This window comes from Pseudorca crassidens, chromosome 7, assembly GCF_039906515.1.
Source record: "Pseudorca crassidens isolate mPseCra1 chromosome 7, mPseCra1.hap1, whole genome shotgun sequence".
In the NCBI taxonomy this organism is placed as follows: Eukaryota; Metazoa; Chordata; class Mammalia; order Artiodactyla; family Delphinidae; genus Pseudorca; species Pseudorca crassidens.
Genome location: NC_090302.1, coordinates 5,250,162 through 5,274,974, shown reverse-complemented (window position 1 = coordinate 5,274,974; position 24,813 = coordinate 5,250,162). Strand labels below are relative to the sequence as shown.

Sequence of the window (24,813 nt, the reverse complement as noted above, 5' to 3'; positions counted from 1 at the left end):
TGGAGGAGGGAATTCATCCTTGTGGGGAGGACTTGTGTCAGGGAGTTCATGTAGGCAGCAGTGGCTGTTACTTGGTGGATGTTGGAATCAGTCTCTCTCTCTCTCTCTCTCTCTCTCTCTCTCTCTCTACCTACCTCTCTACCCCCCTGTGTTCTTTCAGCAGTGAATGAATCTGTGAGAACCTGGGGTTTGGGAAGGTGGAAGGAATGCTTTCTCCTGGGCTAAAGAAAAGTACTTCCTGCCAAGTAGTCCTCCCTCTTCTAGAGCCCAGATTCTAGCTGCTACAGGTGACGTCATTCCTACGGGAAAGGTTTTGGGTGTAAACAAAGTCCCCGCTGGCTGGGACAGCATCCTGCATGTGCTTCTGCTTGGCCTGTCTGCGGTACTCCCTAAGCTTTCCTTAAAATCATTTTCAAAATTTTTTTAGACAAAGAGCAAATCTGTTTAGAATTTATATAGTGTCTTATGACCTTCATTGCTAAACTCTTGAAATAGGAAACAAAACCACAGTAGAATAGAGTAGCAGGAGGCAGGATAATTAGCATTGCAGCATGGTGGCCCCTGAATTTAAGTGACTTGTGCTGGTGAAGAGACATCCAGCAGTGTGACTGGGAGCTGGCCGACGGGTGACCACTTTTTACTTTTTTAAGGTTTTGCAGTTTTTCTATATCAAGCGTACATTCCTTTTGTTGTAAAAACGTTATGGGTGAACAAATGAGCAGGACCGCGGTTGTCCACCTCCATGAGGCAGTCAGTCCTAACGCCAGCGTGTGCTTGCGTTGCATATCCCTGCTTATCGCCCCCAAATGGGAAACCTTGAGACTGGGGCAGTTTAGTGCTGTTTAAAATGGGGTCACAGTGGAGTGTTGATCTCGAGGGTCTTCTGAGCATTAGAGTGCGTCTCTGTCTCCTGAGAATTAATTAAAGGGGTCCACAAGCAGATCCTAAACACCTGTGAATTTTCAGTCGTGGTTTTGAAGGTCTGCTCTCTGCACCAGGGCCCTTAAGCTGTGAGACGGCAAAGTGGGGTCAGGTCCCTGGAGCCCCAGGAGCCCAGGAGCCCAGAGGTAGGCGGGGAGTTGGAGGCTTCGCTGGTTGCATAGGAGTCTGGAAGGGTGAAGTAGTGTTGCAGGGCTGATGGTCGGGCAGAGCCAGGGTAGTAGCTGCCTACGGTCGAGAGCCTTCTAAGGGCGAGCGAGAACTGGGTCACGTGTTGTTCGTTCTTTCATTTATTCCTGATGTCAGACCTGTGAGGTGGGTAACAGTATATTCATATCCATTAAGTCAACAGAGAAACAGGCGAGTGTGGAGGCAAGATGCAAACCCCTGTTTTGGAGAAATGAAAGTGGCGGGGGATGGGGCGGGATGAGACTGGGTGGTGGTTTGGGGCCATGTGTTGGCTTAGAGCAGCGGTCCCCACCCTTTCTGGCACCAGGGACCGGTTTCACGGAAGACAGTTTTCCCACGGACGGGGTCTGGGGGGTGGGGTGGGGGGGCGATGGCTCAGGCAGTAATGCCAGCACTGGGGGAGTGGCAGATGAAGCTTCGCTCGCCTCCTGCTGTGCGGTCTGGTACCAGTCCACGGCCCAGGGGTTGGGGACCCCTGGCCTAGAGGGTTTGGATTTGACCCCGGAGCAGTGGGATGAGGTTGGAGGTGTCTGAGCAGGTGCTTGTGACCTGGTTTGGCTCTGGTGGAAGGGTTTAGGGCAGGACGGGGAGCGCTGACTCTGAGGCTCAGGGAAGCAGGGGTGGGGCTTGCAGCCCCTGAAGTGTGCAGGAGAGCTGGGGACGGGGAAGTGCTTTGGTCCCTGCAGCTCAGGCCTTCGTCCTTATTTTTAATTGCTGTAGGTTCCTAAGGTGTTGCTGTTCCCTCAGAGGTGTGGACCTCTTCGGGTGGTGGCTCGAGTCTCCTTTAACCCCAGCCCTTTGTTGGTCCTCAGGCCTTTATTTGCAGGCAGCTTGTTCTTGGAGAGGTTTGTGCTGGCCTGTCCCGCAGAAACCTCACCTGCCTGGGCTCCTGCAGGTGGGTTGCCTGGGCCCAGGCTCCAGCTTTGCAGGTGGGCCAGCTCCTGCCTCCTAGGGGCTGGAGAGGTGTGGGGCCCTGTGCTTCTGGTGGGCCGCCCTGGTTTTCTGACTGGGGCCCTGTAGGGAGCCCCTGGAGGCTGGAGGTGTGGAGTTGGTCATGCTGTTGCTGAGTGAGGGTGCAGAAGCTTCCCTGCAAACCCAGGTGGGATTCCCCATCCCCACCCCCCACTCCTGCCTCGTCCTGGGGCATAGTCCAGGGGGATACATGAACCCCTTTTTGTTGAATCCATTTTACTGTGATGTATTCTTTTCCACATCTGATTCTCCCTTTAGACTAGGAGTCAGCCAACTGCAGCCCCAAATCCAGCCCCCACTCCTGTTGTTGTAAATAAAGTTTTATTGGAACCCAGCTCTGCTGCTTTGTTTATGTTTGTGGTTGCAGCAGCGCTGGGCGGTTGAGTGGCGGTGATGGAGATGCTGCTGTCTGGAGCCTGCTCTGGAGGGCAGGCTGGGGTCTCGTTGCTTCCACACCCCCAGCAGCTAGTAGCCCCGTGTCTGCTACACAGAGCGGGCAGCACACATCTGATAACTTGAACTAGGTGATGTGGGGCGTCCCCCGTGTTGAAGTTTTTTTTGGCAGTGTTGGAGAAGGATGGAATTGTTTATTCATCTTGTACCCAGATTTTGTGGGGGATGGTTCTTTATGTTCTGACTGAGACTGGACAAGCATACTGTCTGACGCCCAGGTCCTTTACTGACCCACGTGCTTGTTTCCTGACCTGTTTATCCGGGCTGCTCTCAGCTTCCCTTCCTGTTTGATTACGCTTTCCTTTTTCTCCACGCCGGCCGGGGGCTTCTGCTTGTGTCTCGAGCCGGTGGCACTTAGTCTGAATGTGCTGTTTCTGTGGCTCGTGGGTCTTCCCCGGTGACTGACCACCTCCGCTCTGAGAGGTGGGGTCCAGGCTGGAGCTCGCATTGGGTCCTTCATTGTCGGTGGTGATGGCTCCAGGTGTCCTGAGGATTGAGGACTGCTTAGGAAAGCAGGTGATGTGACCAAGTGTTACCGGGCTCAGGGAGACCTGTGAAAAGCCGGGGTTTGCCCCGGTGTAAATCTGGCTGTGGGCAGCACCTGCGCGTATAAAAGGTTCATCTTTGAACGGCTTGTCCGGTCCGGTCATCCGTGCAGTCGCCCAGAAGGCAGCCTTGAGCTGGCGCTGCCCTGCGTCAGAACCAGTGCACTCGCCCTCCCATGGACAGAGCCTCAGCAGCCTGACATCAGGGCCCCTCTGTGGCCTGGTGTTCCTGCCCAGGCTCCAGCCTGTGACCCTGGGCAGGGACTTAGTGTCCTCCTCTGTAAAGCAGGCTGATGACGGTAGTGTCTTCCCGAGAGGATGGAGGGCAGTGAGTGTCAGCAGGATGCCGGCCCGCCTTGAGCGCGGAGCGCTTCCCCGGGGAGTCCCTGGCTGGGCGGGCGTCTGCCGCTGGCTGGTACCCAAGTGGGAGTGAAATGAATCCTGTTACTCGGAAATGGCTTTTGATAAGCTGGAGGGCGGGAGGTCCTCCCTCTGGTGGACCGAGGGCAGGCGTCTGGTGACCTGCTGGACGGCTGGGCCTGCCGTCTGGAGGCTCGGCGCCTGGTGACTAAGTTGCCCTTGTTGGTGAATCTTTCTGGTTGTATTGCTCCAGCAGAGCCTGGGCCTCTCAGCACTTCTGTAGGTGACTTGCCAAAACGGGCAGACTTGGAATTGTGTTAAAATGTCCTTTGCTTCGTTCCCCAAAGCTGTCTTCACACGGATTTGGGGTCCTTCTTTCCTGTTTCTTTTAGGCGAGCCATTTTCACAGCCTCGGGGCCCAGGCAGGGCCTCAGGTGGCTGCGTGGGAAGGCAGGCTTCCAGCAGTGGGGGCAGGACTAGGGACGGCGCTCCCTTGGCTCGTAGCTGCTTTATATGTAATACCGAGCTTCCAAATTAGATCTTGTTTAGGAAAAAAAAAAATACAGAAATGAATTCTGTTGCCTAGAAAAGGAAGAGCAAGCAGCGTGAAAGCCGTGGCTGTGCTCCAGGCTTGGTCTGTGCTGCCTGCAGAACCCGGTGTCTCAGCCGGCTTGTCCGGATCCTGGCACCACGAGGCAGGCTGGGATGGACACGCCTCTGACCCACCCAGAAGTGTGTTCCCTCGCCTCCCCAGCTTCATGAGTCACACCCCCATGTTTGCCTGCAAGTCTCTCTGTTATCTGACAGGCTAGTGTGTGTGTGTGTGTGTGTGTGTGTGTGTGTGTGTGTGTGAGAGAGAGAGAGAGAGAGAGAGAGAGAGACTGCTGATGTTTGTGAAAACCGAGGGGCAAGCAGAGTAGCCAGATGGGTGTGGGGCAGAGCTGGGCCCCAAACCTGACATGGATTCGCTGGAGGAGGTACATACCTGCAATACCGTTGGGGAAACCAGAGTGTTCTTATTTGTATTTTGGATTTGTATCCAGTGAAATCTGGCTTAATAAATGAACCCTTGCATGCCCTGAGGCTGGTGTCTGTAATCTTGCTTTGTAAAGGGCCGGGTAGTAAATAGTTGTTGCTTTGTGGAGCATGCTGGCCTCTTGCACATTCTTTAGGCTGACTGTAATTTGCCCACCCTGCTCTAAGAGAGAACTGGGGCTGAAGGGTGTTCATCTGTGCAGTCTAACTGTGGAGCGCTGCAGTGAACGACCATCGACCATCAGGCCCCCTCCCCACAGGTGTTGTCTTCGTAGCAATGGTGGCTCAGCATTGCTTGTTAGCACCCCAGATTGCTATAGAAATACAGGATCCAGTCCGATGTGTGGTGAGACATGGCTGCTTTGACAGTAAGTCGTGTGATTCCATGGCTGTGGGTTATTAACATTGACATGGGTTTTTTTTTTTTTAATCTTTTTTTGTTTACATTGACATGTTTGATTTTAGAACCCGCTGGCATTTGTGAAATCTTGTGTTGGCCCCTCAGTTCTGTAGGTGGGGAAGCTGAGATCTAGAGAGGCCAGTAGTGTGCCCAGCAGGTGCAAAACTTGGTTAAAAAGTGGGAGAAGGGTCCCTCCAAAAAGTGCACGTATGGGTTTAGCTGCAGACGTTAGTCCAGTGTGCTCCCTGTTTTGGCTTCACGGAGGGGCTCTTTTCAAAAGGAATAGAAAGCATATTCCCTGAACATAGTAGGTGCTCAGTAGGTGTTGGCTGAATGGCTGAATTTATTTAGAGGACGTAGTTCAAGCAACAGCTGTTGACCAACTGATACCTCTTAGTGCCCCTTGGCCAGGGTTTTCTTTATTGTTTTCTGGGGTGCGGGAAGCGGGGGTACAGTCAGGCTCCGGTCTCCTAGTGCTCCCTGAGGGTGAGTGTGGGGACTGGTCAGTTCGGAGAAGCGTGGTGTCACCGGGAAGACCCACTGAGAGCTCTCTGTGTCTACTCTAACCTCTGCCCATGGGCCCAGGAAGTACAGAATCAGAGAAAGATCGGTTTGTATCAGTGAACTGGCAGAAGTTTGGACTGACAGGCTTTTTTTTTAAGATTTATTTTTTATTGAGGTAACATTGGTTTATAACATTATATGTTTCATGTGTACAACCTTATATTTCTACTTCTGTATGCCCCAGTGCGTGCCCACCACCATGTAGTCTCTGTCCGTCACCATACGTTGATCCCCTTTGCCCATTTCGCCCTCTCCCCACCCCTTCCTTTCTGCTAACCATTGCTCTGTTCTCTGTATCTGTGTTTTTGTTTGCTTTGGTCTGTTCATTTATTTTTTTTGTTTGTTGGTTTGGTTTTTTATATTCCACATATGAGTTGAAATCATACAGTATTTGTCTTTCTATGTCTGACTTATTTCACTTAGCATAATGCCCTCAAGGTTCATCCATGTTGTCACAAATGGCAGTTTCATCTTTTTTATGGCTGAATAGTATTCCATTGTGGGTGTATACCACATCTTCTTCATTCATCCATTAGGCTATTGTAAATAATACTGCGATGAACATAGGGGTGCATGTAGCTCTTCAAATTAGTATTTTCATATTCTTTGCATAAATTTCCAGAAGTGGGATTGCCAGCTCATATGGTAGTTCTGTTCTTAGTTTTTGAGGAATCTCGATACAGTCTTCCATAGTGGCTACACCAATTTACATTCTTGTGGATTGACAGATTTTTTTTTTTTTTTTTTTTTTGCTGTACGCGGGCCTCTCCTGCTGTGGCCTCTCCCGTTGTGGAGCACAGGCTCTGGACGTGCAGACCCAGCGGCCATGGCTCACGGGCCCAGCCGCTCTGCGGCATGTGGGATCTTCCCGGACCGGGGCACGAACCCGTGTCCCCTGCGTCGGCAGGCGGACTCTCAACCACTGCGCCACCAGGGAAGCCCGGATTAACAGATTTTAAGAAGACTTTCTAGTAGTATCTATAGAAACAAGAATTTTTCTGGTCAAGTTTCAGAATTATAAGACATTTGATTTTTTAAAATCAAGCATGTTGGGCTTCCCTGGTGGCTCAGTGGTTAAGAATCCGCCTGCCAGTGCAGGGGACATGGGTTCGAGCCCTGGTCCGGGAAGATCCCACATGCCGCAGAGCAACTAAGACCGTGTGCCACAACTACCGAGCTTGCACTCTGGAGCCCGTGAGCCACAACTACTGAGCCCACGTGCCACAACTACTGAAGCCTACGCGCTTAGAGCCTGCGTTCTGCAATAAAAGAAGCCACTGCAATGAGAAGCCTGCGCACCGCAGCGAAGAGTAGCCCCTGCTCTCTGCAGCTAGAGAAAGCCTGCGCACAGCAGCAGAGACCCAACGCAGCCAAAAATAAATAAATACAATAAAAAAAATTTTTAAAAATCAAGCATGTTAAGATTTAATGTAGCAATTTGATGGCCCAGGATGTCTGGTGAATAATTTTTATTTCTCTTTGTTGGTTTGGTTTTTAATTTAGTAAAGAACTAGTTATCTGGATTTAAATGAATGATGCGGCATCTGTAGTCCTGCAAGTTGTGTGGCTGGGAAGGAGACATCACTGGCTTTGTTCAGAAGTGTTTGTAGGTTCAGTGGTCAGGTGAAAGTTGTGGTCAGAGACAGCAGAGATGTAGCTGTAAGTTAGCATTTTCCATCATTGTGCTGAAGTGAGGGATTCTGGAACGTGCTTCTTATTAATCGGCTGTGTGACCATGGGCGAGTCCCGTCATCTCTGTAGGCTGGACTTTGGGTGGAGCTTGTGTCCATTTTATCCTCTGCTGTATCCCAGTCCCAGCTCAGGGCTTGGGCACATGACAGTGCCTGCCTAGTAAAAACGTGTTGAATAAACGATTGTAATACTTTCCTGTGGTCGCTGTGACAAATTACCACAAATCTCGTGGCTGAAAACAGCACAGATGTGTTCTCTCCGAGTTGTGGAGGTCAGAAGTCTGAAATGATTCTTGCTGGGCTGAAATCGAGGTGTCGGCTGGGCTGGGCTCCTTCTGGGGGATGCTCTGGGGGAGAATCCGTTCCCTGGCCTTTTCCAGCTTCTAGAGGCGGCCTGCATCCCTCTGCTCATGGCCCTCTTCCAACTTTAAAGAGCACCCCTCCGGCCTGTGCTACTGTTGTCAACCGCTTAGGGTCTGACCCTCCTGCCTCCCTCCTGTAAGGACCCTTGTGATTACCTTGAGCCCACCCAGGTAATCCAGGATAATCTCCCCAGCTCAATATCCTTAATTTCATCACACCTTTGCCTGAGAAGGGGACATATTCTCGGGTTCTGGGAATTAGGACGTCAACGTTTTTGTTATTCAGCAGGTCACACTAGTTTGTAAAGAGTGCCAGCAGTCCCTCAGTATCCCATTTATAGCCCATGGAATGGTCTCCTATGGATGAATAAAAGACTCCATCCCTCTGCTGGGGCCCCTCCTTGGACCCCCGCTGGAGCTGTAGGGCCTCTTCAGGGCTGCCCTCTCAGGCTGCCCCATACATTTCCCACCTGGAAACCTTCAAAAGTGCTTATTTAAGGCTTTTCCTTTTACACCCAGAGTCAGCAAGTTTGCAGGCCACTTGTCCTGTTGCATATTTTTGTTTCTTTAAAAGCAGTACGAAAAATGTAAAAAAGCAAATAATTTTTAGCTTGAGGGCCTTACAAAACAGGCCATTGGCTGGGACCCTGACTGGTGTTTGCCAGCCCCTGTTTTAGACTGAGCTGTGCAGGCTGGGGCCACGTGTGGCCGTCACCTTGGTGGCAGTCTCAAGGGCTTTTGTTCATAGTGGAATGTGTGTGTGCCCATGGGTATTGGGAGGGATTCATGTTCCTACCCCAGTGATCTTTTCTGTTGGTTTGATATGACAAGTGTCTAAAATTAAGATCTCATCTAGTCTTAATGGAGAAGTTCAGGTTGTTTTCCATTTGAAAGCCTATTAATTACTGGTCTGACACAGACACGATACAGTCCCTTTCCTGGAGGAGGGGCTTACAGCCCAGTCGGGGGAAGCAGCCAGGGGAGGTTATTACTAGTTCTGACTTTGGCAGAAACTCACTGGATCCAGCTTCGGGGAGGGAGATTTAAAGATAAAGGGGTGTGTCCTGGAACCCTTGGCATCAGAACTCGAATTTGGACACTTTTGGCTGGTTTCCCTCCCTGTCATCGCTGTTCCTTGCTCCTGGTACGTGAGGCAGGCACTGGGCAGGGTGGCTGGCATCGAGTGCTCTCACGTGTAAACTTGGCGAGCACCTGAGCGTTTCTGCTGGTTTGTTTCTTCGTGGAGCCCTGTCTCCTGGACACTGCAGTGTGGTTCGCTTCCTGGGGATTGGGTGCTGCACGTGAGCCTCTCCCTTGGCTGGCTCTTGCTGCACCTGGCAGGTGACCCCTGCACATCCTGTGGAGCTCAGGACGCTCACCCCTAGGCATGCATTGAGGTGCCTGAGTGTTTCCGGATACACATTGCGTGCTTATCTGTTCCTGTACCTGAGACAGTGACCAGCGGGTCTTGAGTATCAGGTTTCATGTGAAATGAATGAAAGGATGGATGTACCCAGCTCACTGGATGTGCTCTTCTGGCCGGCGTGGCTTCAGAATAGGATCAAACGACAGACCTTCGTGCTGCAGCTGCACCAAGTGCCTGTTACGAGTCGTGGCTGTTTTCACAGTTACCTCCGTCCTGTCATTTTACCGACGTGCCCAAACTGGCGCTTTAGCTTTCTTTTCCACACACTAATTCTGATGGGAGGCGATGGTCACTTGTACAAGTTTTAGTTTTCCATGGTCACGTTTAGAGCCAGTGAGGCCAAACCAGTGAGGGTGGAATAAAAGGCACTGGAGCTGGCGCGTGGCCTTACTGAGTATTGAAATGGATGAGCGAGGAAGTGAATGAGGAAAGTGCTCCTAGAGGAGCCTGTAGAAAGTTAGAAGGTGGCAGAGGGGAAAAGCTTCTTCCTTGGTCGGTTTTTCAAGACGTTCTCTGAGTGGAAGGCAGGAGTGGATGGTGAAGCCGCGGGGGCTCTGCACCGGGAGGCCTGCTCTCTGTTTGCCCCGTCTGCATCTCGGAGTGCTGGTCCTTTAGTGTGAAAGGTACCTGCACCCGGCTGTTCCTGGGTGATTTCCTGACTGTGTGCTTCCCTTTGCTTTGGGTTTGCTCATCCTTGAAATGGACAGTAGCCTTCCATAAGGACGACCTTATTTTCGATGTGACGCGGATGTGCTACAAGGGGCGAGCATTTGTTTTTCCACCTTGCGGAGCTGTCCTTGACTCAGGGAGCGGACTCGGTGTGCAGAAGTTTACATCTCAGTGTGGTTGGTGAGTGATAAGAGTCAGCTGCTTTTCAGGCAGGGAGGGTTCTTAGCATTGCTCTTTAAATGTGAGCAAGGCTGCCCGTGCGCGCTAAGGGCAACTTTCTAGGGACAGAGTCCGTCCAAAGCGTTCTTCAGATCTTTAAGGAGATCCGTGAGCCCTGAACGATTCCGTCCACTGGATCAGAGGTTCTGGTGGATTAACACTCTTTTTGTTTTTTTTTCCCCCCACTTCAAAGGCAGATCGGGAGCGGTGCCGAGAAAAATTTCCTTACTAGATGACATTTCATCGCAATGTCCGATCGTTTGGGGCAAATAACCAAGGGCAAGGATGGGAAAAGCAAGTATTCGACTCTCAGCCTGTTTGATAAGTATAAAGGAAAATCAGTAGACTCGATCAGATCCTCAGGTAAGAGGGGGTTGGAGGCCAGTTCCTTATGCTTTCCCTTAAGCGAGAAGCTCCAGGTCAAGGATCAGGAAAACCTAGAGTCCCCTGTCTGGTCAGACAGGAATGGTCCATGCAGACCAGTCTGCTGGGCACGTGGAGGTCATCCTGTAGTTCAGGGGAAACACGTCACCCTCTGCTCCTAATTGATGTATGATTTCAGAGCCTGGAATATCCTGACTCTGCTGTACTAGGATTATTTCCTCCTCTGTCTTATCTTATTGAAGCCATGGATATTTTGAGCCCGATGGGCAGAATGGAATTTAATTTGCATTAGAGTTACCCCTTTAGGTTTCATGGTTCTAATATTCCGGAGCTTGGCGGGGAAAGTTCCTGTTGATTCTGTCCACACCCCTTGAGGATTTTATGAATGCCGGGGGCCCTGCTCAGGCTTGGCTTGGGTCTAGGCGAGGCTGTCCCTTCAGTCCTGCTGTAACGAGGCCAGAGCAGTCTCCCCTCTGCACAGGGCTAGTCATTCTGTGGGATGGAGGTTTCTAGGCCTGGCCCCTCCCCCATGTCCTAAACGCCCTGAGCCTTCTGCCCACGAGCAAACTGGAAGCCTCCGCACAGACTTCAGCAGCTCCTGTGTCTCTGAAGTCCTCGGTGAAGGGCTTGTAAAAGGACTGACTACAAGTGACCAGCAAGCACTTTTTGTGTGTTTGCGTGGCGGGTCTGTCCCTTGTTTGTTGTTTGGTTGCCTCTGTCATTATCCTCTAGAGTTTGGAAGAGCAGCTGAATGAACCCGGCATCTTTCCTTCCATGACTTTCTGTGCAACATCTCTTTCCACCTCTCCCTCCACACAGTTATTCCTAGACATGGCTTACAGAGTCTCGGGAAAGTTGCCACAGCCCGGCGTATGCCACCGCCTGCAAACCTGCCAAGCTTGAAGTCTGAAAACAAAGGAAACGACCCCAACATCGTTATAGTACCCAAGGACGGGACGGGATGGGCAAACAAGCAGGATCAGCAAGACCCAAAGAGGTGAGAGCAGAGGGGCAGGCGGAGGGCCGGGAGCTGGAGCTGCGTCCGTGGCCGGCCCCCTCTCCTCCTGCAGGGGCAGCTCTGGAGAACTGGGCAGGTTCCAAAGGAAGCTTCTTTCACCCCGACTCCTGCTACTTAGCAGTTTCTTGCTCCCTGCCTTCATTTTTCCTGGCTCTGGGAGCCGATGCAACAGTGTTTCCGTGAGCTGCCTTTCCCTGGTGACCAGTGTCCCCTGTGCCTTGTTAAGAAGGGCTCACCTCTCCCAGAGGAGCCACTGTGGGGAGAGCTGAGTGCTTCACCTGGTTGGGGTCCCTGGGTGCTGGGCCCCAGGTGGAGAAGGTGGAGCCGTCCCAGCTGTTGGGGCAGCAGCGCCCCACACAGGTGTCTGCACATGCTCTGTAGGACTCAGTTACGAGGACAGCTGCCCCAGTCCAGGCACTCGGGGTCAGCGCGCAGCCTCCCTGCAGGCCCACCCTCTGCCGGCACAGCACTTACGGGAGCCTTAGGAGGCCCGGGATCTGGCACAGAGATCATCATTAGAGGGAGGTTGTGTGGTGGCGCTGAAAGCATGAGTGTGCCGCCTGAGCCTTCGTTCCTCCTTCCGTGGCCCGTGGCCCGGCTGCGTTCCAGCCAGCGGTAGGGTGTCCAGGAAGGAGGATTGGGGTTTGCGCTGGGAGGGGTTTGGGGAAGGACGGGGCCTCTCTGAGGCTGGCAGGCAGAGCCCTGCTGCTGGGCTTGGCCGTGAAAACAGAGCAGTCCAGCCTCATACCCTCTCCTGCCCTGTGTTTCCCCTGTGGTCTGGCTGCTGATTGCTACTCAGGACCCAGAAAGTAAAAGTGGCCCAGAGCACAGCCTGCCAGCCAGGGTCCTTTTCTCTAATTGGAAGTGGCCAATAGCTTCTGTAAAACTTCTGTAGTTACTTCAGACAATATGTAGAGAGTGAGCCAATAATTCGCTCAGATGATCAGTAATAACTGAAATTTTAAGACAGTTCCTAACCGTTGGCTTAGGGATCATCCTGATTGACGGTATAGTGTGACTTTTAGAACTGGACAGATGTGTGTGATTTCCAGCCAGGCCATTTATGGGACCTGGTTTATTTGACTTCTGAGCATCATTGTCCTCCTGTGAAGTACAAATAACACCTGGTTCCGGGGGTGGCTACAGGAAATGGATGAGATTTGCCCAAGTCACGTGTTTAGCACAGGGCCTGGCACAGAGGTGATACGTGGCGGATGTCCTCATTCTGTTCAAGTGTAGACGCTGCAAACAGCTCAGTGTAAGCGTTGAAATGCCTCTGCTACTGAAAGTTCTAGAGAGAGAGGACAAAGCCTTGCTCCCTCCTTTTATCCAGTCTTATGTACCAGTAGCATCGAAAGCGTCAGGCATCTTCAACGAGGCCAGTGTGCTGAAGCATGTTTGCCAGCCAGAGGTGAAGAGTGAGTGTTGGCGGGGGCAGCAGACCCCGGCGCTGCTTCTCTGCCTCCCCTGGGCCACATCCTCACGAGGCTGTCAGGGAGGTGGCCGAGTAGGGGGGCCACACCTGCTGGGACTCAGTGTTTGGAGACCACAGAAGTGACACCACCTGGAAGCATCTATTTCAGGTAGAAGGTGATGTGAGAGAGGAGGGTCAGTGGCCTTCATTGTGTAATAATCACAGGTGGTGAGTTACTCGGTTGAGTAAGCCTTGGATGTGTGTAGAATTTGCCTTCAGCTGAGCCACCGGCATTGGGTGGATTCTGGCCAGGGGATTGCTGTCCTCCTTGAAGCTCGTCGCATGGAAGGTTGAACAGAACGAGTGACTGGAAGGCTGCAAGTTGGCAGAAATCTTCCTTCAGAACCCTTTCTTATTGCTCTCAGAATATGACTTGTGGGGTATAGATCGACAGACGCACCTTTGCTGGAGGGTAGCTCCACGGTATCTTTTAAACCTTAAAACGTCTTTTGATCCAGCTGTCCCACTTCTAAGAACTTAGACTACTGAATTGCGTACACACAAGTGTGCCAAGATGTGTACACAAAAATGCTCATTGCAGTTTTATCTGTAATAGAAGAAAAATTGGAGGTTGGCACATTGTGGCCCATCCACCTGTACTGTGTCATTAAAAGAAAGCAGTAGATCCATGTGTGTTGTCACGAAAAGATGTCAAGGGCATTGAGTAAAACACGAGTTGCTGGACTGTGTGTATGGTGCTACCCTACTTGTGTTACAAAATGCTATGCTAATATACGTAGAAAAATCTGCTTGAGTTTCTCTCCGGAGGATGAGATCGTGACAAATTCTGTGTTACATGTATTTATTTATTTTTATCATGAGCATATATTTCTTTTATAAGCCAAGAGAAGGTTTAAAAAAAAAAATCTGCTCATGCTTCAAAGAGATCAGCCCCTGAGGAGCTGTGAGCTCTTGGTCAGGAGCGGGGGGCGGGAGCTCAGAGCCCATTCCCTGCCCCGACGCAGTCTCCCTCGTGACATGTCCTCCATCACTTCGTTGTTGGCCGTGAGCTTTCAGTCTTCGCAGACAGAAGGCTCTGTGGAAAGGCAGAGGGCTGGCCTGTCCTATCAGGCGTCGGTGAGCAGACCTCACAGGTGGTCCAGTTTCTCGTTGCCTTGGCCAGCCTAGGAGTCCGCCGGGGAAGGTATCTTTATTGGCCAGAGGAGGTCTTGCTCCCAGCCAGCGAGCAGCCGTGTCTCTCGGGAATGTGGAGGGACCTTGTGGGCTTGGCTGGTGCCTGTCTAATTCCTGTGTGTGTCCTGCCTTTGTCTAGTTCCAGTGCGACGGCCTCTCAGCCGCCGGAGTTGCTGCCGCAGCCGGGTTTGCAGAAATCTGTCTCCAATTTGCAGAAACCGACACAGTCGATCAGTCAGGAGGTAGGTGCTGGGGACCCGGTCCCGATGCTTGCCTAGGCGTCGGCGCCTCTGAGCTCCCTGGCGCTGGGGACCGATGGGAGCTGTCGCTGAGAAGCGTGGCTCTGCGTGACGTGCTCATTCCAGAGGCAAACCTGATGAGTGACTCTTGAGAAAGACCCCAGATGCAGAATAGAATATAGACGCCTAATTTGATTCCAGTTGCCTTAGCTTGAGGTGAGTCACTCTGGCAGCTACAGGCTAGATCGGGCCCCCCGCAGTGTCTCCCCGGAAGCAAGTGTCAAAAGGAGACAGCAGGTGTTAGGCTACAGAAGGTTCAGTGGTCTGGTGAGTTTGGAAAACAAAATGAAGCCAGCTCCTTCGCTTGGTTTTCTTAATGTCATACTTTCTCTCGGTGTCTTCAGTATGCTAATGTGTCCTGTGAGTCTCCGAGAAAAGGACATCATGGACAGCGGTCCCGAAATGTATTTATCCTTGGAAACCTCTTTTCGTCGAACGTCTCTAGAGACTAGTGTCTCTCAGAGCATGCTGTGGGAAATACCAAGCTGTGATCCTTTATTTGTCGCTGCACTTCATACGCCTCTAAACAGAGTCATGATTTAATCAAGAGCTCATATCCTGCTTGGCCCACTGGTGTCTGTCTGTGGGTACAGAGGCCGGTATCTGGTAGCTAGAAATCTAGGCAAGGTGTCTGAATCTTTTAGAAGACCAGAAAAAATCTAGACAGATACCTGGCGTTCACTGGCTCCCTTGAAAGAATGACTCAGTTTGCATTGCTGCCTGGGCAGTAGAAGGACCGAGGTGCCGTCCCCATCTGCGGGGAAAGCTTATGGCTTTACCAGAGGGACACCCTCCCTGCCCAACACTGAACTGTGCTTTGAAATTAAAGGAGAAGCAAGCAGAAATCCACATTCATGCGAGACTGCATGTTCATTGGCCTAAATCCACTGGGACCTGCTGATCAGTCAGAGCATGTAGTGTGGAGTTCGTATCTGTTTCCCAGAATTTGAAGCTGAGTGCGATTAAGGAGCCCTGGTTGTTTCTGGAGCCCTGGTTGTTTCTACAGCCCTGGCTCTACGTCAGACTCACCTTCCAAGCTTGTTAGAGACAAACAGGCCTGGGCCGGGCCTGCGTGCGGCTTGGGCACCTGTGGAGCACGGGTGCCGCGGGGACTGCGGTCGGGTCGGGCCCTGTCCTGCAGCTGGCACGCGGGCCCTCCGCCTGGCGCTTACCAGCTCTCCTCTCGTGCGGGGACGGTGTTGGGAGGAGACCCCCGGTGGTTCCCAGCTTTGGGGTGAGATTTGCCACAGTGTTGTTAACGCCTTCGTGGCCCCTAGGCCTTCTCTTCCGGGGGTGAGGGTGGGGGCCATCCCTGTGGCTTCAGGCTTGGCTGCAGACCCCGAGCCGGAGGCTGTGGGATGGCAGTGCCCTGGGGCCCCCTGCTTCCCGCTGGTCTGGAGCCTCGCCCTTCCCAGCAGGGGCTGCCCTGCCCCTGTCACGGTGCTGGCATTTCCCTTGTGTGGTCTGCACGGGGGACCCTGGGCGTTCCAGGCCTCTCAGGTCAAGCACTCAGGGCAAGTCTGTGATAAATACATGCGTTATTGCACCTACTCAGCTCTGCATCGAAGGCAAGAGAGACAGCTGTCTGCCTTGAGTGTGTGTGGCGGCAGAGGCAGGGGGAGGATGGGAAGGGGTAACTGTTTATCCAGGATCTAGTCCAGTAAGTGATGGAACGTCATGCTGCATCAGCTTGGATTTGTGTATCTTTACCTTCGGTTGTTAAGTAGCATGTTGTTGGGAAGACAGCTGAGTTCAGTGGTTGGGGACCTGAAGGGGCTTTGGGCGCGGGCAGGGTGGGGACAAGTCCTGGTCCCGCCTCACTAGCTGAGTGTCTAACCCAAGTGACCCAGGTGTGCCTAGCACCGTGCCTGGCGTGCGGTGAGCTTTCAGCAGAGGTGAGCCGAGCCGGGCAGGCCCAGATGAGTGGAGGCGGAAGGCCGCGCACCTGGGGAGTGGTGCCTTGTGGCACGGCAGTGATTGTGGAAAGTGGTGCTGCCGCCTGGCCAGCGACTCGTCAGGCACGTGAGCCTTCCCGCGCGCGTGTTCTGTTAGCGGCGCCACCCAGTTTTTCAGACACACTAGAATTGGGGTTTGGTCTTGTCCCTGGAGCAAGACAGAGTAGCTCTGTGTGGGCATGAGGGGCAGCCTGGCAGCATGTTCCGAGCGCACCGCTGGCTCTGCCGTGGGACCCTGAGCTGGCCGCTCGCCCTCCGGCCTGCCCCTCGTCTGTCATGTGGCCGTGGGTCCTGACCCTGGACTGTTGCCCGAGTGGGAGGCTGCGTGGAAAGCCCGCGTGGTTGGACCTTACCCCGCTGGTGGTGGTGGGTACATCAGTGTAGGGTCTGGACCTCAGGTGAGGATCCGAGGGCACCTTGTTCTGACTCGCTCAGGGAGTGGACCGCAGACCCTGTTCTCATTGTCTTCCTGCTTTCAGAATACAAATTCAGCGCCAGGTGGACCAAAGTCATGGGCACAGCTGAATGGAAAGCCAGCAGGACACGAAGGTGGTAAGCGTGTGTGTGGCGTGGCGGTGGGCGGGTGGGAGGGAGGTGTGCCTTTTCTGGGCTGCTCCAGTTCTGTCCAGGCAGTCTTCGGCTTGCAGCTTTGTGGACTCTCCTCCCAGAGCGAGTTACTGCCTTTGCCCCGGCGGTGGAAGTGCTGATTCTGCAGAGCACGTCAGCTCTTTGGTTTCACTGAACATTATTGCTAAGGACAGCCCTCCCAAGGTGTGCGGAGAGACCGGGCGCTGGCCCTGGGCTCCCTCGTCGGCTGAGCCGCCATTGGAGCGAGTCCCCAGCCCCCAGGGAGGAGGTGTTGCCTGCGGGGCACTGGTTTTGTACCTGGGTTTGCACATCAGCAGCCTCGGGAACTGCTTGCTTTTGGGCAGTGACACCAGAGCATGCGGAGGTTGCGTGGTATTTGTTACCATTGGTGTCCTGCCTGACACAGGGACTCAGACGGCTGCAGTGGTTCTGCACAGCCGATGTGGGGTGAGTGGAAGGGGAAAGCATCCCGAGTTTTAAGTGAATGCCGAGCAACAGACTGAAATGGCTCCAAGGCAGGCCCAGAGCAGAGCGGCCCCCGAGTGGCATGGCTGAGGGGCGCTGGGGCAGAGGGAAATCTGGCTCCCCTCCAGCATCTAGAGCCCTTTGAGAATGTGGGCCCAGGGTCCACGGGTGTTCTTGAGAGGAGCCAAAAACCCAGATTCTTCTACATGAACTCTCCTGGTTTCCCAGTGTAGGCGTGCGTATTTCTAGCACACTGCAGAGCACGCTGGGCGGCGCCCCAAGCTGGATGGAGAGGGACGGTGGTGTGAGTGGCTACACCGCAGTTGCTTTTTTTTTCTGTAAACCAGCACGGGCTGCCTTTTTTACCCTTGGCTCCTGTCCCGGCACTGCCCTCTGTCTTCTGCGTATCCCTGCTGGCCAAGGCCTGGCCAGACTTTACGTTTTATGGCTTAGAGTAGAAAACCAGCTCCGTGTGCCACCTTCCCCACACACCCCTGCCACTCCGATGCCCCAAGGACGGGCCCCTCTAGCCTCCGGTCGCTGTGCGGTTGAAGGCCCACCCCTTCCTCAGCCCGAAGGTGTGCCGGGGGCTTTGGAGCCGCAGCTCGCCTAGAGGAGAAAGGGCAGGGGGAGCTCAGCTGGCTGCCCCAGCCTGGAGGGTGAGCGGGGCCAGGTGGGGCGGGGATGCAACAAGGCACTGCAGACAGGAAGCAAGGTCTTCACAGAGGCATGACGGAGATGATTCACTGGACTGTTAACAGTGGTTCTTTGCTTTCTATAGCCTTCATTTCCATAAGGTTGCAATTTCCTTAAGTAAATGGAATATTCATTTTAATCTAACAAGAACTTACAGAGATTAAAAAAAACTAGTGTAAATTGGCACTGCCTGTCACACACCAGCACGAATACCCTTTGACCTGGAGGTTCCACTTGGAGGAAATCACCCTGTAGATGATACTTACAGCTGTGTGAAATGACATGCACGAGATTATTCATTGCAACGTTGTAATAGCAAAAGATTGGACACAGTCCCTTGAAATGTGCGTCAAAGGATGGTACTTTAATGAAATACTACTTGGCTGTAAGGAAAAAAAGCAGTTTTCTACCGATCTGGCAAGATCTCCAGGACATATTCTTAAGTGAAAAAAAGTGTGGAATAGTACGCAGAGTATATTACCATTTGTGCAAACAACTGGGGAGAGGGAAAGTACGCTTCTAAAAATGTTGTATGCGCATTAAAAAAAAATCTCTGGAAGGAAACATAAGAGGAAGGGAGAGAAGGAACGAAACAGAAGACTACCTGTTTTGTGAGGGTGTTTGAAGTAGGCAGATGGGGCACGAGGGTAGGAGGTAGGCTTCTGTTTATGCTCTTTTAAGGCTTTTTACCTTTGAACCTTTTGATTGTATTACCTATCAAAAGAAAACTTGATTTAGAAAATAATCCTAAAACACAGTAAAATACTCTGTAAACATGTGATAGCTCGTCTGGGAGACGGCAGAGCCCAGTAGCCCAAGAGGAGAGAACAGACACGTGCCGACCAGGTGGGGCCGGGGCGGGAACCCGGCTTCTGGTTCCCCTCCTATGCCGGGGTCACAAGCCCGCGATGCCACCAGGGCTGTGGGATTTGGGGGTGTGGCCCACAAACATTTTCATGACTCTTTGGAACTCAGAAGGGTTCTTCCTGAGTTGACAGACTCTCTCCATGTAGAAGGTGGTCGTTTGGTCTGTTTCACTTGGATCAGGCCCAGGAGGCCTGCTTGTGTGGTTCAGGCAGAGGCCAGAGGCACATGGCTCGTGGGCTCTGCTGCCAGAGCACCACCGGCGGCTCCATCTGGGGCCTCAGAGAAGCCCCTGATTTCACTGCCTCAGTTTCTCATGGCAGAGAACAGATGGTAGGAGGGATTGGTGGGTGAACATTACAGGGTGTTCAAACCTTAGGAATACTACTACTTTGGTTTGAGATTTTGAGTTCTTCACTTTATCTTTTTTATCTGTGGAGGGTAAGTTTAATTCATGATTAGAATAATACCTTCATGACTGTTGAGGCAGAAAAAAAGTACGAGGCATTTGCTGTTGTTGTTGCTGTTGTTTTTTAACTTCAAATTATCTCCTTTTTTTCTTTTCTTTTGGCCGCGCTGCACGGCATGCAGGATCTTAGTTCCCCGACCAGGGATGGAACCCGCTCCCCCTACAGTGGAAGCGCGGGGTCTTAACCACTGAACCGCCAGGGAAGTCCCTCTACCATATTTTAAAAGCAAGACTTTCGTATTTCATTCTTGCCAATGACCTTTTAACATAATGAAGCAACTATGTGAGCAGTAGTGCTCCTTTGCGACACTTGGCGATTATCTCTCAGGTTAATCATTGGTTAATAATGTGTCCAGTTATCCCCCCGGCATGTTCATTTGACCCTGGACCTTTTTACTAAGTGGGATGGTGGATGAATCACCGCCTTGTGCATCTGCATTAATCCCTGCTGCATCTTTCCGGCAAAGTCTGCCTGAGTTAGCAGGTCCTCAGATCAGTAATACCTAGGGACAGATTTGGCTGTATTGTCTAGGGATCAAAGCATGTCACAGTTGGACATTTTACTGTGTGATGTTGCTGTTATTAAGTTTGTGTGGTGCTGGACATGCGCTGTGTATTCCAGGAGAGGGACCAAATCCCACTCTAGACCCTAAAATGCATCGTTTATTATTATCTATTCATTGAAAAGACGATTGCAGGTTCCCGGTGCTAAGTGCTGTGAGTGATTGGAACAAAGTTAAGAAAAGGCTTCTTCTCTGCAGAGTTCATAGTGTAGGGGAACGAATGAAAGAACAAAGAAGTTGTTCCCAGATCGCAAGCGTGAAATGTTTGGTCTTGTAGGGCTTGAGGATCTCTGTAGAAAATAGTCAACTGGAGTGGACAGACGAAGAGGCGTAAATCTAGGGTGGAGGCGTTGGGGGCCAGGGCATTACCTCCACCCAAAAGCAGTTGGCTTCACTGGGCTGATTTCACCAAAGACCGTGCTTATCCGCCCCCCAGGGCCACTGGAAGGACCTTACTGCCTTCTTCCAGGAGTGGGAGGGAAGGATCTGGGCTGGAACCGCTGCCATACCTTACCCCCTGCCCTTTGTGACCAGCTCCTGCAGGGTGGCTGGCAAGGGACCTGGTGCGGTCTGCGGGCAGCCTCCCTTTGTCAGGGAACCCTAGTGCCACTCTGCGGGCACAGAAGGCCAGCGCAGACAGCGCCCCAGGAAGGAGCTCCCTTCAGGGCAGCGTGGCTGCCAGCGTGTGCCGTTGTTAAAGCAGAGAGCTGTTGATGCCCATCTCACTTGCTCCACACGTCTTCCCAATTCTCTTGACAGGTTTAAGGGCCTCAAGCCGACTATTATCCTTCTCTCCCGAGGAATTTCCGACGCTGAAAGCAGCTGGAGGGCAGGACAAGGCTGGCAAAGAAAAGGGCGTCTTAGATCTGTCGTATGGGCCAGGACCAAGCCTCCGCCCTCAGAGTAAGTGAACTGTAGCCCCTGTCTGGGCACCCACGGGAACAGCAGAATTTCCCCTTGTCTTTCTGCCCTCGTAGAAGCATGCCGTTTCTCGAGGAGCCAGGCTCCCTGCCTGGAAAGCACGCCCGTTGATCCTGCACCTGATCCATGCGTCTGCTGGACTTATTCCCTGGGCTGGGCTGGAGGTCGCTCCTCCTTTCTTGTCCTTTGGGTCAGGCCAGGCCTGTCCGCCTTCCCAGCAGGCATCAGATGTTAGTTCTGCTGTGCCTGGGTGGTCACGGCGAGGACAGACAGACCAAGGGTCAGTTAACTTGATTCCCGACTCAGGAGCTTGTTTTCTAACCAGCGGCTCCCAAACTTGGCTGAATCCTGTCAGAATCACTTGGGGCGTTTGTTAAAAAGTCTTGATTTCCAACCCTCGCCCATCCCCAGCCAAATTAGAATCTGTTTTTTTTTTTTTTAACACGTTCCCCTGGTTGAGTAGCCGGCCCAGCACTAGCCTCCACGACCCCTCATCTGGGGTCTGACCAAGGGGTCAGCAGGATTGTGTAGCAATTCTCACTGGTACTATTTTTTTCTTCGTGGTCTTGGGTGGTTAGTATTCAAGGTGTTGTTTAGGAATGGGATTTTCCATCTGTTCTAATCACGGATTCTGAAGTAGCCCTTGGGGGGGGGAGTTGATCAGGTTTTGAAATATGAGAGACTATTATCTGCTTGTTTTGATTAATCCCCAAGGTATCCCAAAGCGAGAACAGATATCCTATAAATGAAACAATCACCGTGCAGCTCTCATAAAACATACGGCCTTTTCAGCGGCCCACGCCGGGGTATTTTGGCTGCTCCAAATACATAATCAAATTCCTTAGGCCAGGAACTCTAACTTTCTGGGATTAATTAAGATGAGCTGCTATAGGATTATAACCGTTCAGAAGTAGAAGCAGCTTCTGGGATCACTCCCATCTCCTCGTTTGAGAAGATGAAGAAGCAGATGGCCTGAGGGGTGACCAGGGCTTGGCCAAGATCACGCACGAGGCACCTGAAGAGCTGGGAGCAGTCTGTGACCTTGTGGCTCCGGTCCTGGGTTCCATTTTCTTAGGGGTCAGGTACTCAGGGACCTGTTTCAACTCCTAACTACAAGTTGACTGGAAAGAGGAGTCTTTTTGGCTCATCTGATTCCTCGTTGGCCTCTGAATTCCACCAGGCTTTGCTACATTTGCAGTGGAAAGCCTCGTCTTAAAAAGATGGTCACAGAGGGTTGGCAGGTTTCAATCTGTGACCTGTGGGAGGGCCCCACAGGCCGCTGCCAGAGCAGGTGGGGTGAGGCCCGGTGGGTAGGGCCCCAGACCCTTCCAGCCCCCTCTCGGAGAGGGGAGAGCAGCTCTGCTTTACTTCACAGCTGGGGAGTCTCTGACTAGAGGTGCCACTGCTGAATGGAGCTAGAACACGTGTCCGGAACTCTCTCTGGTTCTAAAGTCCAGTCCAGTGCTGAGCACAGTGCTGGTCTTGTTGGGGTCAGCATGATTGTGGAAGAAATGACCCAAGGCTGCTTTCACTGGGGCCGTCTTGGTTTCTTTGGAGTGTCAGGTCTGAGGTTGTGTAGTTTCTGAGAGTCGATGAAGACCACGTCTCGTTGACACTTGCCTTCTCTGAGTGGACCTTATTTTGTGTTTCTCTGACCGTCAGACTCTCTCAGCAAGTTCATATTCATTGGCCAGGTGTCTGCCCCCCACCTTCCCTGACAGACTTGACCAGTCGACTCGATTCTTCACTTTTGTTTTTTTTATTTTTTTTAAATTTTTTGGTGAGTGAGGGGGGTCCCTTGACCTTCAGAACCTCATACAATCCCTCCTCCCCCTCCTCTTTCCTCTCCCCTTTTGCCCCCTTTCAATTTCCAGATGTGACAAGCTGGAGGGAGGGCGGTGGGCGAAACATAATTTCTGCCACGTCTCTGAGCGCCTCCCCAACTGAGCTGGGCAGCAGGAACTCGAGTGCGGGAGACGGAGCCCCCTCCTCGTCATGTACCAGCGATTCTAAGGACCCCTCTCTCCGCCCGGCTCAGCCTGTCCGAAAAGGGGCTTCACAGTTCATGGGGAATGTATACCACCCACCTACATACCATGACATGCTTCCTGCTTTTGTAAGTCTTCGGAGTGTGCATTTTTTTCCCCATGAGGTCCGATTGTTCATGTCCAGCAGAACCTACTTCACGTGGTTGAATGTCCACCTTGGGTTCTCCCTCCCAGTTTCTTTGCCCTGATACCCTACTTTGGAGGCTTCCATTACTTTTGCATTTTCTCTCCTTCTTTTCAAATCTTAAGGGCCTCTGGCTTCTTTCCCTGGTGATGTGGATGTTATCTTAGCCTTAGCTCTTTAGAAGAAGGAGAGGCAGGTATATTCCCCAAGGCACAGGTCCCCAGATTTGCATACTGACAGCAGGAAAGAAATGGGGGAGATGGTGATTGATAGGATTAATTGGAAAACCCCAAGACTTTCCTGTTTCTTTTTCCCATTTTCCATTTTCCAAAACAAATTTTAATGCAAGTGGAACTTAGAATCTGGGTCATTACCAGAAAACCCTGTTCATTGATGTTATGTTTCAGATGTGTTCGCCACAGTCATCAGAGAACCAGGGTACAGTGGAACGAGGATCTTTTCCCCTTCCCCAGCTCCGTCTTGAACCCCGTGTTCCTTTTAGACAGTTCCAGATGAATGACCAAGACGGGTAAGGTTATTGCATTATAGTCACGTATGTAGAAATTAGCCTGGTTGGTGATACTGGACAAGATAGTGGGCTTACATATGAAAGTGCTTAGTCTTCTGGAGACCTCAGAGAAACCAGCTCAAGACCCAGGGAGTGTGAGAAGGCTGGGGCAGGACAAGAGATTTCAGGTTCCTGGCAGGTGAAGATTTGGCATGTGTTTATTGCTGCTACCCTAGACATTAGCCTGAGCATATAAAACTGCAGAATGAAGCAGAACTTCTTTCGAGGATGTATTTGTTCACTGTGTGTTCTTTAAAAAGGAGACGGTTTTAATATTAGGGGCACACATGAACCTTTGCAGTGTAGGATTTAGTTTTGGAAAAGTACTTGGGTTTGCTTCCGTATGTATACTTGACACGAGTCCAGCATCTTTACCCTTCTCTCTCTCATCAGAAAAGAAAACAGACTGGGAATGACTCGCCCGATCCGTCCGCTGAGGCAGCTGGTGGAACGGGCGCCGAGGCCCACCATCATCAATGCGGAGAACCTGCGGGGCCTTGACGACCTGGACACCGATGCTGACGACGGCTGGGCAGGTGGGTGGGGGTGTTTGCTGGTGGGCTCACAGCTGAGGGTTTAGGAGGGGAGGACTGCGGTCTGTCTCTGCTTACCAAGGTTGGAAGTCCTCTGACACCAAGCCCACTGTTTTCCTCGGCAAGGTGGAATGAAAACAAGGGGCGGGGAGCAGCCTCGGTGCCCTGAAGAGATCCTTATTGGTTGGCACTCAGACGAGCAGTTGCTTCCTGACAGAGCCATGTCTTCTTTTGTCTTTGGTCTTGACCTTAGAGGGGGAAAAGAGACTTTGTATAATGGAAAAGTTAAACAAGAGTAATGAACCCCAGGTAGCTCCCTGTCACCCAGTTTCAGCATTTCAGCAAATGCCGACATTCTGCATTCTTATCTTCACCCAACCCCACCCCCCAACCTGATTATTTTCTTTTAAAATTCTTTTGGATTGTTTGTTTTCAAGTAAACTTTAACGGCATTGAAAGGCACACATTTAATTTTACAGTTTTGACAGATGTATACGCTTGAGTAGCACAGCCGAGTCACGATACAGAGCACTTTCCTCACCACCCAGCCCCTCCCTAGCCAGTCTCCCTCCCGGACTGTGTCCAAGACTCGCCCAAGGCCTCCCTGTCTTACGATGAATCTTAACTGCAGACTGCAAACGAATGGAGTCCCGCAGCTTTCCTTCTCCTGTGACGTTTGTGAGATTCATCCATGTTATGTATATCGATAGTTGCTTTTAATTACGGAGGTATATTTCAGTATACCTCAGTATAGTATCAAATACTATCATTTGTTCAAATACTATAATTTGTTTACCCATTCAAAAGTTCCATTATGAATGATATGTTCATTTCTCTTGGGTAAATATCTAGGAGTGGAATTGTTGAATTAAAGGGTAGGTGTGTG

At 51.8% G+C, this 24,813-nt stretch overlaps 2 protein-coding genes across 6 annotated transcripts in view; both read left to right on the top strand.

Moving 5' to 3' along the window:
* The window catches only part of PLPP7 (phospholipid phosphatase 7 (inactive)), a 94,982-nt gene extending 84,832 nt beyond the window's left edge, over positions 1–10,150 (top strand). The window contains exon 3 of the mRNA XM_067742917.1: positions 10,018–10,150. Within this exon, the coding sequence (XP_067599018.1) occupies positions 10,018–10,060 (43 nt within the window). The 3' untranslated portion in view covers positions 10,061–10,150. The remainder of the gene's footprint in view (positions 1–10,017) is intronic.
* Positions 10,048–24,813, top strand: part of PRRC2B (proline rich coiled-coil 2B) — a 60,653-nt gene continuing 45,887 nt past the window's right edge. For 4 of the 5 annotated variants that reach the window (XM_067742906.1, XM_067742904.1, XM_067742905.1 and 1 more), the window contains exons 1-8: positions 10,048–10,187; positions 11,028–11,205; positions 13,974–14,076; positions 16,568–16,640; positions 20,493–20,636; positions 22,529–22,770; positions 23,234–23,355; positions 23,788–23,930. In XM_067742906.1, the coding sequence (XP_067599007.1) occupies positions 10,073–10,187; positions 11,028–11,205; positions 13,974–14,076; positions 16,568–16,640; positions 20,493–20,636; positions 22,529–22,770; positions 23,234–23,355; positions 23,788–23,930 (1,120 nt within the window). In that variant the 5' untranslated portion in view covers positions 10,048–10,072. Of the gene's footprint in view, positions 10,188–11,027; positions 11,206–13,973; positions 14,077–16,567; positions 16,641–20,492; positions 20,637–22,528; positions 22,771–23,233; positions 23,356–23,787; positions 23,931–24,813 lie in introns of those variants that run through there. The other variant, XM_067742907.1, reaches the window with a different exon arrangement.